Genomic DNA, 12,736 nt, shown 5'->3' with positions numbered 1-12,736 from the left:
TAAAGCAGGGGCTGTACAAGACAGCATGGGATTAAATCAAGCACAAGTGAAAATGATGAGATCAAGAAATGCAGCAAACATGAGATGTATGAGGCTGCTGCCACCAAATATGGCGAAATGTTTTACAGCAAACTGTTTTTTATAAGTAGAAAGAATACACTCTAAGATAACAATAGAAAGTGTAGTCAATACATAGGCCAGCAACAGTCACTCATTACCAGGATCAAGTATTGTGGACTGAACATAGTTGCACATGCTGGACTTTTATAGGACTAGCAGCGCGGCAGGTTTGTTTGCACCGCATCACCACAGACACGTGAGCAATGCATTGTGCTATGCTGTTGGGACGGCTACGATGTCACTAGGTTACAGGAATTTTTCAGCTCCATTCTAATCTTATGGGATTACAGTGTATCACAGGCACCTGAAATCTAACTCATTCCATTAAAATATAAGCTTTACAAGGTAGGGACCATGGGTGTCCTGTTCAGGACTGTATTATCCATCCCCAGCATCATACCTGACACAGAATATGCTCTCTATGACATTTTTGAATGAATGAATGAATGAATGAGTGAGTGTTGGAAGCTCCAACAGCCCTCCCCAGACCTTGCCCTCAATGCATCTCTTCTATCTGGTTTCTCTGAGTTATGTCCTTTTTTAGTAAACCAGTAACCTAGTAAGTGCAATGTTTCTCTGAATTCTGTGAGTTACTCTAGCAAATCAATCAAACTCACAGAGGGCGTCTTCAGAATCTCAGATCTACAGCTAGTTGGTCAGAAGCACGAGTGACAATCCGCTCTTGGGACTGTCATCTGAAGGAGGGGGCAGTCCTGTGGGACTGAGCCCTCGACCTGTGGCATCTGATGCTATCTCCAGGCAGATAGTGTCAGAATTGCTCGGCGCGACCACACTGGACTTGGTGTCAGAACTGTAGGGGCTCTGGGGCACGGCAGGGAATAGCGGGAGCTGCTCCTGTTTAGCCTCACTGACTTTCCAACACCTCCCCCAGATCCCCTGCTGGACCTTCACCAGGTCTTTGGAATGAAGGTTGTCCTATGGGGTCTGACTGAAAAGCCAGAGGGCCTCGCTGGGCATTGTTTCTGTGGAGCTGTTGCCAGGCCATGTGCTGGCAGCCCACCAGGGAGAACCTTCCAGGATGCTGGCATGGGCCTCGGTGCAGGGTTTAGATCAACCCTGGTGACCTGGTACATTTGCAGACGGGGCTGGGGCACCCCCAGGCTTCTTCCCACGGCAATGCTTTCTAGTTGTCACCGGTGTGTGCTAGGCCTAGTGAAAAAAATGAGGAGAAAGTGTTCCTTTTTGGTGGGGATAAGGATTGTAATGGGGTACACCGTTTCTCTACTTTGTATCCCACCTCTGCCAACAATAGAGGAGACCAGCATTCTCACACCCGGGCCCAAATGTCATGTTCCGGCTCCCTGGGTCTCCAGGTGGGCATCTGCTCACAGTGGCCTCTGTGGCCTCAGCGGCTCAGCCACAGGCAGAGAATGCGCTGTCCAGTCAGTGACCTCCTGAAAGTCATGTTTCCTTTAATTAATTATTAATTAATTAATTCCACAAATGCTTATCGAGTACCTCTTAGGTGCCAGTCAGGGGAAATGGGGAAAGAAGACTCAGTCCTTGTTCTCAAGTTGTTTTCAGACTGGAAAGGGACAAAAAAAAAAAAAAAAAAAAGACAAAAGCAAGTGTCATTGGTGCTGGGATAGAATTATCTAGGGGGCAGCATGGAACAAGAGGAGGCCAACCCTACCCTGGACCCAGCGCTGGGAAACACAGCCGAATCCCACTGGGCGAGGCTGTAGAAATTCTTCGTGCATTGACTGATTCCACACATGTTTCCTGAATCCCCACATCATGCCAGACTCTGGGGACTCGGTCATACATGCACAGGCAAGTTCACTGCTCAGCCTTACATTCCATTCCAGCGGTGCCTGGGTGGGGGCGGGGAGACATTATAAAGAAGTTAGCCATTCATCTCACGGGTTATTGCGTACCCAGTATGTGTCAGGCAGGGTGCTAGGTGCTGGGGCTATAAAGACGATGAGACACAGTCCCTGTCCCTAAGGGCACTTCAGCCCCAGGGATGAGCCAGCCGTTCAGTAGTTCAGTAGAGTTGGGCTCACAAGGTGTGGTGATACAGGGGCTCCCTCTTAGGGATGAAACTCATCCCTGGGACCTCGGGGGCAGGGTCCTTCCTGGAAACTTCATATAAACCCTCCTGAAGTATTTATTGAGGCAGACAGTTAAGAGCAAGCTGTGGGGACTGGGTTACATAAAAGAGCGTCATCCAGCCTCAGGTGTGGCTCCACTTGCCTGAAATACAGACCAAGAGTAAGAGTTTCTGACACTCCAATATTGCATCTCCCTCCCTCACTCCCTCTCCCACTCCCTTCCTCCCCTCCCTCCCTCCCTCCTTCCCTCCTTTCCTCTTTCCCTCCCTTTCTTCTTACCTAACTCCATTCCCAGAAACTGTTGGTCCTGAAAGTAACAAAGTGAACCTACAATTAGGATCTGCCCTCTGAGGCGTGGTAAGAAACTAATTGGTTAATGTTTGCAAAAACGCCAGGGCATTCTTGAATAGAAGACCTTATATAAGTTCAAAGTGTTTGTAATTACTATGACCATTACTGTAATTTGTTAGGCTTAGCCATAAATCTTTTCATAATAGGCTGAAGTCAACCCTTAAAAGAGGAAGCAGGACAGAGACTACATATAAAGCGCTGGTGGCCGGCCTGCCTCTGAGGACGAGAGCGGAGTGAAGACAGGTGAGTGGGAAGCCGTCTGCAATTTGTGCTCAGGCTTACCTAGGACGGAAAGTCCAGTCTATGTTGATCGATCGATATGATTGTGTCTTTGCTGCCGAGGAAACAAGAAAAGTAGACGTCAGATAAAACTAAAGGAACTTGCATGGAAAACCCAAGTTATAAAAGATTATGTACAATAGCTTAATTTTTTCCTGTCCATTACAATACTTATAAAAATTTAGATTTGTTTTAATGTCAGTACGTACTTTCAGATTTGTGAGCATCTGCCAAACAAAGGCTGGGGGAACAGAAATGCGTGTGCATTTAGCACAGCTGTACTGGCCACATGGGTGTCTTTTTTGTTAATTCAAAGCCCAAGGATGAGGCGTTTGTATTTTGCCAGTGGGTCATCTCTCCTCCACCCTCAGGCTCACCCCTGCCAAGGTGCGTTAACCCATAAAGCTGGAGTGACGGTTCTGTAACAGTCCTGTTGTTTTTTTTCCTGGAAGCTGGGAAGGAACAGAGGTCGGCCGACATGTCTAACAGCTTAAGCTTGACAGGGTAAGAAGAAGGACAGGCTCCAGGAGCCTTGGATGGAACAGAGAGGCGTGGCCTCTTGGACTTGACCTCTGTTCACAAGGGGATATTCCTGGGACGGTCCTGGCGCCCGGAGAGAAGCCTTCCAGGAGCGCTCAGCCTGGCAGTTGCCGATGGGAGGAAGCGGCACAGGGGCCTCTCGGGGGAGGCACCCTTCCAGTCTTGCTCCACTCCGGGAGGCTTTGCCTACAGGGTGTGAAGAGAAGCGATGGAACCTCTGAGCTCTTCTGGGCCCACAATCCAAATTCAGTAAATCGTATTTTCACAGACCATGCGAACATGCAACTCTGCAAAAAGTGTGTTTAATAGGAGCCTCTATTTTACTTTAAAATGTTAGATTTTTCTCAAGGGTATGTGATCCTAGTGGCAGAGACATGTTATATTTGTGAGTCATTAATATTTTTAATGAAGATTTAAAAAATATTTTAGAATATGTTTTTATTAGTTGTAGAGAGAGAAGGGGGGGGAGAGAGAGAGAGAGAGGGAGAGAGACATCATTGTGAAAGAGAAACATCGATTAGTTACCTTCCGCCGCTGGAATGAACCTGCAACCTGGGGATGTGCCCTAACTGGGAATCAAACGGGTGACCCTTTGGTACATGGGACGACGCTCAAACAACTGAGCCCCACCAGCATGACTGTCACTAATGTGAGGCCTGTTGGGGCCTAGCTATCTGTGAGGCAATGGGCCGGGGTGTTGTGTGTGTGAGGAGCGAGCGGAAGGGTGGGACAGAGAAGGGTATGGGCCTGAGATGTGATTGATGGAAAGGCCTATCAGCACACAGTGAGCAAGCAACCAGACGAGGTGGCCACACACCTGGGTGGCAATGCAATGTGGAGCAGGAGACCATGCCCGAGGCGGACGGGCACAGCAGTTCTCAGCTCTCCAGGACCCAGTGGGGCCACAGTGGGGCTCAGGCACCTCCATCTCCCAGCACCGCAGGGTGTCACCACAATGCACACTGCAGGCTGCTGAGGACCCTCCGGACCAGATGACTGTGGATCCAGGTTTAGGGCGAAGATCTCGGAGAGAATTCATGGAACAAGATGAGGGGCTCATGGTGGGGGAACTAAAGACCAAAGAGCTTTATTCCTACTTTTCCCAAAACAACTGTTTAAGGGAGGAAGAACTAGCTCGTTATGCCTGACACACCTAAATGATGCCGTGGGAGTTGCAGAGGGCACCGTGGAGAGAGCAGTGACCCTGAACTGTCCCCGAGGGAGGCTCAGGCTGTCAGTCTCCAGGGTGCCCAGCAGGCCTGCTGCTCCAGCCTGTTGACACTGGCATGCTGTTTGTCACTGGTTTGCTCTCCAGAAGGGAGAGGATAGGTGTCACGTGGACAATGTGCTGGGTGGGTGTCATGAGCCCTGCCCGGTCTTGGCCAGGCATCTTCACAGTGGTTTCCAGTGCTGGGAGCCACAGGGGTATTGACAGATTAGTCATAAGGTAACGCCCGCCGCGCCCCCGCCCCCTGCGACAGCCCAGCAATGCCTGGCAATCCCTTCTAAACACTGAGTACTTTCTCGCTCCTGTGGAGCTGGGTCATGGAGCTGCTGGTATCAGCATGCGGTGTTCATGCCCATTGTTGCATCTTGCTCTTTCCTGATGTAATCGGAGAAACGACAGAAAGGAACTCTGTGTTTTTAAGTAATTGTGTATTTACCTAGACCCGTGTTCGGCAAACCGCTGCTTGAGAGCCACATGCGGCTCTTTGGCCCCTGGAGTGTGGCTCTTCCACAAAATACCATGTGCGGGCGCGCACGTACAGTGCGATGGAAACTTTGTGGCCCATGCGCAGAAGTCGGTATTTTGTGAAAGAGCCACACTCCAGGGGCCAAAGAGCTGCATGTGGCTTGCGAGCCGCGGTTCGCCGAGCTGCGGTTTGCCGAGCCGACCACTGACCCAAACTTTTCATTCAAGTGTTTCTCAACAGATATTTCCTTAGGCTTGGAGAATGAGGGACTTTCTTCCCATTTTTCCACTTGGGTTTCCAAGAGGAAGTGCTGTTATTTTTTGTTTCGTTTGTTTTTCCCCCTAGAAACTAAGCAGCAAAATGCCCTGAGTGTAGCATCTGGATGCGAGCAGTGCTTTTTTCTCAGGGCTCTTTCCGTAAAGCCGGGGAGGGGGGGTGGCGCGAGTCTCTGTAAAGAAGAACTTTCTCTGAGCTTTTCCTCGTGGAAGTGGCTCTGTCTCCGGGACTGAGCGTCCTCTCTCGGTCAGAGCTGGGGGCTCAGTGGTGCTGAATAAATGACTCCCGTTGGTGATTGAACAGAGAGTTCCTGCAGACCCAGCCAAAACTCCAGTCCCCTATCCTCTTGGGGTTGGGACTCAGCATGACAGTCCCTGCTCAACTCCAGGGAATCAGGCAGAGCATCTCAGCGCGGCAGGGAAGAAGACCGCGTGGCGCGTCTGAGGGCCACACAACCCCTCTGTGTAAGAGCCCTTCACTCAGATGTCGTCCTTACTACTCCTTCATCGTTTTGGTTTTTAATTTTAAAAAATTTCCCATTATAGTTGACATCCAATGTGATAGCACTTTCGGGTGGACACTGTAGTGGTTGGACTTACGAAGTGATCCCCCCACCAAAGAGTCCAACACCCACCGCACAGTCTCTCCTTTGTCTTGAGACGTAATCTCTCTGGGTGTTTGCAAGGAACCACCCATAAGAACAACCTTGACACAAAAGAGACGAGAAAAGCGTGATGAAAGTGACGAATGCCACGTTTAAATGCACACTCCGACCTGTAATGATAGTAATGATTCCAAATGACAGGTAGCCAGGCTCAGCCGCCTGGGAGGCGATGGGAACGCCTGTGGTGGGAGGAGCTGGGGTGGGGGGGGAAGGAAGTGGGGGCAGGTGGCTGCTCCACCAGCACTCCCCAGGGTCAAGGGCAAACTAGGAAACTAGGCTGCGTGGTGTCGGTGTATTCGTTTGGCAGCTGGTGGGGGAACCAGGCTCTTTGGACATGTGAACGGTGATTGGAGGAATGTTGGGATGAAAGAGAAAGCGCATGAGAGCAAGTGGGAGGCCAGTGCTCAATGGTGACCAGTGTCAGGTCTCCCCTGCAGTGAGCACTTCAGGGTCCACTCCCAGACCCCTGCCCAGGACCTGCCTTCACGGGGACTCAGCTTGTGGTGGAAGTAGCCTGTCTCTCCACCCACTCCCCCCCCCCGGCCGAGTTTGCTCCTGTCCAGGAGTTTTACAGAGTGGGAATGGCACCATGGCTCAAGGGGGTCTGAGCCCCCAGGCTGGGCTTAGAGCGGTGGGCAATGCCTTACAGTGCCTTCCGACAACCGAGGCAAAGAATACGTTCTGAGACACCGAGGGGAGACTGACCTTTCCTCTCACCTGAAGGAGGAACCCAGTGAAGAGAAACACGGACGCAAGTTCTCTCCTTTTCGCATTATCTTTTGATAATAATGAGACTACTGGGACTGGCACAAGTGTCGGAAACGTGCCGTTCGGGGTCGGGAGTCAGGGCACCATGATCCGGCTGAGGCCAAGGCATCCTGGTCCCTGTGGGCCGAGCAGGCGTCTCGTCATTTTAAGCCAATGGAGAGGATGTGTGGAGAAGCATCCTGCTTTTGCTTTTTTTTCATTATGATTCAAGTTATTGATTTTCTTAGTTCCTGGGGAAACTTGTTCTCCTTTCCCCACACCTTTCCATAGGAACATTGCATGCTGTTATGGTGCTAATTGATATTTTCACATCTTAGAGCTAATTTGTATTTTAAAATCACTTTAGGACCTGTGGCGTCGGATCATCAGTATGTCTGTGCTGTGGCTGCTTCTGGGCCTCCTTGCCCTCATCGGTGAGTGTGTGTCATTTTCCCAAATGACCTTGGAGATGGAAGGATTCGCACAGGGTCCTAGTGGTACTCGGATACGTGAAACTGCAGTGGAAATGTTATTTTTCCTAAGCTGTCCGCCAGCTCCCGGAGGAGTAACAGGCCGAGGAGCAGTCTCTCTCGGGCCCACAGGGGACAGGAGGAGGGCTTCTCCCAAAGGCGGGGGCGGTCGCATGGCGTTGCCATTGGTAACTGCTCATCGTTTCTCTACAGAAACCCTTCCACCAGAAGTACTTGTTGAATTAATTAATTGAGCATATATTTCCATGGGAGGGTTGAGGCGGCTTACAACGATAAGACAAATGTAGCTCAGTAGAAAACTAGCACTGAGGGGGTCCAGGGGATGTGACTAAGCTAACCATTGAGGCGGACATAGTTGCAATGCTTGCATTTCAGATTTGGTCCTGTTTCCTTGTAGCTGGGCAAAAAGGGAAAAGTACATGCTTTTAGAGAAATAAAGGGAGGAAGCATAGTTCCTCAAGAAAAGCAATTTCTTTTCCTGGCTCTAAATTCTACAGATTTCTCAGATGGGGTCAGACTTACATTCATTCACTTATTTGTTGACCTATTTATTCAACACATATTTTTAAATTCCTATAAGGAATTTTGGGAATGCAGTATAAGGATCTTGGAGGGACATGTGATGTGGTTAGGGAGCGTCTAGGAAGCAGGGAGCAATGAATGACACAGCTAGCTACTATGAAGGGTATTTGTCACCAATTACAAAAGTAGGGTGTCCTTATTAAAACATAAAAATGGGCATGTTGACTCATTTAGTTTTGAGTATACTCACGAAAGACTATGTCATTTCATTTTCTCATTTCTCTTAGATTATTCATCAAATATTTTAAGAGTAGAAGTATGTACTCCAAAATACTAGTATTCTCAGATTCAACCCTATAAAGGTCTTAGAAGAGAACCTTAAACTACATTTAGTAAACATGCAGAACACATATGATCATAAGCAATAGACCTGCACTCATTAAGATTTAACGATACAAGCTACTTTCATGAAAGAATAAAACACATCAAAAAGAGTAATCTAATAAGAAGTCCTTACAGGCTTATAACAGTGGGATGATGATCTCAAGGGGCAATTTCTTGCCACCTGTAGGTATCTTATACCTGGCGCGTGTGCCTTCCTTCTCATGTGTGTGGTGAATTCTCGGGAACACCCTTCTCCTTAGTGGTCTTTGTGTAAAATTTCTCCTCCCCTTCAGTGCCAGGAATGAGTGGTAGTTAAAGAAAGCGAGAATAAAGGGCAAAGAGAGAGAGAGAGGGAAGTGGAAGGAGGGAGCCCCACGTGGAGACGAGGCCTCGAGCCTCACCACGTACCCTCCCCGTCTGCGGTCGGGCGTAAGCATCCACGCAACTGTGCGCCCAGAGCAGGGAAGCCAGCTCCAAGTCACACTTACCAGCAGTCCCTTTGCTTGGGGTCTGGGCTGAGAGCCCAGGGAGGCCCAGGCTTTATACGTGTTTCTCCAGAGCAGACATAGTGTCTCACAGACCAACAAGTTAGGGGTATGGGAGGGAGAAGTGCTGAGAGTTCACATCCGATGAAGATAGGACCTAGCTTACAGGATGCACAATCTCTGATTTGACCCCAAGACACCCACTCAACAGCTTTGGACTACCCCAGAGCTTTGCAAGGAGACATGCGCCAGCAGTTCCTCTGCAGGATCTGAGGTGAGGATGTAGTACCCAGGAGGTTCTGTGATGATTGCTTAGTCACTGTACTGTAAATTGCAGGAGGGTTTCCATTGCGGAGTGAACTTCTCGTTGTCACAGATTTCAGTACAGCTCTGTTTATTCATGTCGCTGCATTCACGGGCAGAAGGACGACCAGAACTGCTCTAGTTCAATGTCTTAGGTTGACATTTTCTCAATTTGTAGACTCATCTGAAAGTGGCAACTGGGGATGCTACGGAAACATCCGCACCCTCGACACGCCCGGGGCCTCTTGTGGGATTGGAAGACGCCGAGGCCTGAACTACTGTGGTAGCTAGAACCTCATTGTCCACCTCGCCCCCCTCCTCCTCTTCCTTCCTCTCAGAAAGTGATTCCTTCAGGCAAGGGTGGCTCCAACAGGACTCTGCCCCTGCCCTGGTGCCCCACACCGATGCCCCCAGGCATTCCTCACAGGTTTTGATCCTCTCAACATACCCTGTTGGTCCCCACTGTTTCCCACAGTCCCACCCTACGGAGTGGTGGAAAGAGCACTGGACATGGAGTCCAAAGATGTTGCTGAGTGCTGGCTCTGAAGTCCCTTAGCTCCCCCGAGCCTCTGCCGAAATGGGGGTGATAGTACCTACGTTACAGTGTTGTTGCGAACTCCGGTCCGTCATGTGCACGAGGGTGCTTTTGAAACCACAGAAGTGCTGAGAAGGTTAGGTGGGCTGCCTGGGGAAGTGGGCTTGGTTTTCCACTTTTGCCCAGCACTCTTGGTATTTCCTAAAGGGTTAAGCCCACATGATTGCTGGGAGTCACTGTAGGGTGGAAAGGTGGGCTCGCGTGAGCACGCCTGTCAGGAAAGCTCTCCAAGGACTGCTGGAAGGTGTGGGAGAATTCCTCTCTCACATCTTGTGCTTCTTGTAGCTGATGGACGTGCATTTAACCGGGCAAGTCTGTTTGGATGCTTAGGATGGGGCCAGTGGGGCCTGTGCCCATGAGATTCTCCGGGAGGAGGCGAGCTGCCCCAGCTGAGGCACCGGTGGCCACAAAGGACCCTGCCTCAGGGGATGCCAACTCAGGCTCAAAGGAGAATCTTCATCTCAGTTCCAGGAATGGCCACCAGAGGTCTCAGACCCGAACATGGGCTTCCCAGTCCTCAGCTGCTGCCCAGAGACTTGGCGTGTATTTTCTCTCTCCCTTTGAGCTCCCGTTTCGGCATAAGTCACACCAAACCACACCTTCCTTCTGTGTTTGCTGTAGGAGTCCGTGCTTCTGAGAGGCTGGCTGAGATCGATATGCCGTACCTCCTGAGATATCAACCCATGATGCGCACCGTTGGCCAAAAGTACTGTGTGGATCCTGCAGTGATCGCTGGTGTCGTGTCCAGGGGGTATCCTGGCGGCAACCTTCTGGTCCAGGGGGGCAATGTGGATGATGGAGTCAGGGTGGTGCAGGTAACCCTCCAGGTGGCCGCTGTGCTGCATGGCACAGCTCCAAAAGGGCGCCTTGGGATTGTTGGGCAGATGGCACTCCTGGGGCAGCCCCGCAGGCTCTCTGTCTGAGAGGGACGAGCAGCGCCATTTCTGCTTCATTTTGAGCCACGATTCCTTTTCCAAGTAAGTTAGGCCGTGTCCAGGGTGTCATCGTTGTTACCCTATTCTGGGTTTCTGGTGAGGCTCTGCAAGAGAAATACCATAGATCGAATCCTTGCTCTGATATTTTGTAACCACATGATTTTGGATAAAGCATTTAATCTCCCTGGGCCGCAGTTTCCTCGCCTAGGAAATGCCACCTTCACCATCATTATGAAGATTCAATGAAATAATGTGAAAAAGTAGATTCTCAGCAAATTCAAATTCCTTTATCCTTGTCTTTCCACACAGTTCTTAGTTCTGAAGGTCACATGCTTTTTAAAACAACTTTTTACTTATTGATTTTTTTGAGAGAGAGAGAGAGAGAGAGCGAGAGCGAGAGAGAGAACGGGAGAGAGCGAGAAACATTGATTTGTTCTTCCACTTATTTATGCAGTCATTGGTTGATTCTTGTATGTGCTCTGACAGGGAATCAAACCCACAACCTTGACGTATCGGTGCAACACTCTAACCAACTGAGTGACCCGGGCAGGGCCTCAAGTTTTATTTTTGCAGGAATCTGCCTCATAGACTTCAGGGCGCTGGTCATAATTAACCTGCTGTGGAATTAACTGTGCGGGGAGAATGGGTGATGGCAGGGAAGATGATGGGACCACAGTCTTTTCTATTACATGTCACATTGTGATAGTTGTTGAGAAACCTGTCAGTAGTGCAGTCATTGCTTAAACTTTTAGGAAAAAGTATTCCTCAATGAACTTTAAATTGGCTTCCCATTAGTACTTTGTATGACACCATACAATTTAAAAGTATCCAATAATCTGATGAATTTGGGCCTATGAGAAAGGGAGTTTATGAGAAGGTTGTCATTGCTGTAAAGTCATAGGGCAGCCGAAAACGCAGCTTGGGACCAAGGACAGCCTGGGTGGTTGAGGGCCGCATCGTCCCAGCCGCCCTGCTCTGCCTCCTTTGTAAAACCTTGTTCTTGGGAAAAGGATGAGTCCATCTCCTTTAAAGATGAAGAAAGAATTTCCCTGAGTCAGATACATATATGGAATGGTAACCAGGGGTGTGGGACAAAAGTTAGTGCTACCGTTAGACCTTCGGATTGTCTGGAAGGATAATTACAAGTCCCGATAGGAAACCCTTTCTGAGCTGTCGGAGGGTTTGTGGTTGCGGCGTTGAAGGAGGGCATCAGGCAGGAACCGCCCCTCCCTGTCAGCCGTGGCTTCCAGCCTGCCTCTCGCCAAGGCAGCGGGTGCCTCTCTGCTCCTTCCTTCCTTTGTCCGAATCTTGTCACTTTACTGCTTGTCCCCAGCGAGACGGGAAGTGGCCTTCGTTCTTCCGCAGGAGGAGGAGAGAAAGGGAAGGGACATGAGAAGGCACTGACAGTAGGAAGCCACATCACCCGCCTCCCCGCTCACCTGGCTTCTCCTCTGCCCGCCCCCCTCTAGGACACTGGCCACTATGCCCCCACTACCTGGATCAGCGAGTCGCAGCTGTCCCAGATGACTGAGGTCCTGACTGTTAGAATCAAAGAAATCCAGAGGAGGTTCCCGACCTGGAGCCCCGACCAGTGCCTGAGAGGTAGGGGGAACCCAGGGTCGGCGCTTTACGGCAGGGAACAATAGGGACCAAGGTAATACAGGTGCCAGATTCCCCCGGACCTCACTGCTTCCTGGTGAGCACGAGGAAAGGGAATCTAAGTTGACTGCTGAGCACCCTGAAGCATTGAGGGCTGTGGGGTCAGCATTAACCTGTCTCGCCCTTGCAGGGGGGCTCTGTGCCTACGTCGGAGGGCCCAGCTATGTCAGAAGCAGCCAGGACCTGGGCTGTGACTTCTGCAATGATGTCCTTGCACGAGCCAAATACTTCAAGAGACACGGCTTCTAACACTTCAGATCAACCCCAAGGTCATTTTCATGCAGGAGGCCTCATCTGTTCCACAGATAAAATGAACCAATGCGCTTATAACTGAGAATCTGAGTTTGACCTGAAGGTTGTCAAAATAACATGACATACATTAAAGGAAGAGCGATTCTCTGCATCTTGCGGTCTGATGTGTGTATGTGTAAGTTAAGGGTTGTGTCTCTTTAAAGGTATTTCCATGGAGGTAAGCTGGAATTCTTGGATTTCCATGAAATGAATCCTACACCTCATTGACTAGCATGGCCAGATTTGGCAAATGAAAACACAGACAGCTGCCCCGGCTGGTGGCTCAGTTGGTTGGAGTGTCATTGCATGCACCAAAAGGTTGTGG

The 12,736-nt window shown here is 50.0% G+C and overlaps 1 protein-coding gene across 1 annotated transcript; it reads left to right on the top strand.

The window, feature by feature from the left end:
• Positions 1-7,137: 7,137 nt before the first annotated feature.
• On the top strand, positions 7,138-12,522 carry LYG1 (lysozyme g1; the record flags this gene model as incomplete). Its single annotated transcript, XM_081100502.1, has 5 exons — positions 7,138-7,180; positions 9,110-9,214; positions 10,148-10,341; positions 11,931-12,063; positions 12,251-12,522. 5 exons carry the CDS (start codon positions 7,138-7,140, stop codon positions 12,367-12,369), a joined length of 594 nt encoding a protein of 197 aa, XP_080956628.1. The 3' UTR covers positions 12,370-12,522.
• Positions 12,523-12,736: the final 214 nt, after the last annotated feature.

The sequence above is a fragment of the Myotis nattereri genome (genome assembly GCF_964212035.1).
Source record: "Myotis nattereri genome assembly, chromosome: 10".
NCBI lineage: Eukaryota > Metazoa > Chordata > Mammalia > Chiroptera > Vespertilionidae > Myotis > Myotis nattereri.
The sequence above is the reverse complement of the archived record's forward strand: the minus strand, read 5'-3'. Positions and strand labels throughout refer to the sequence as shown.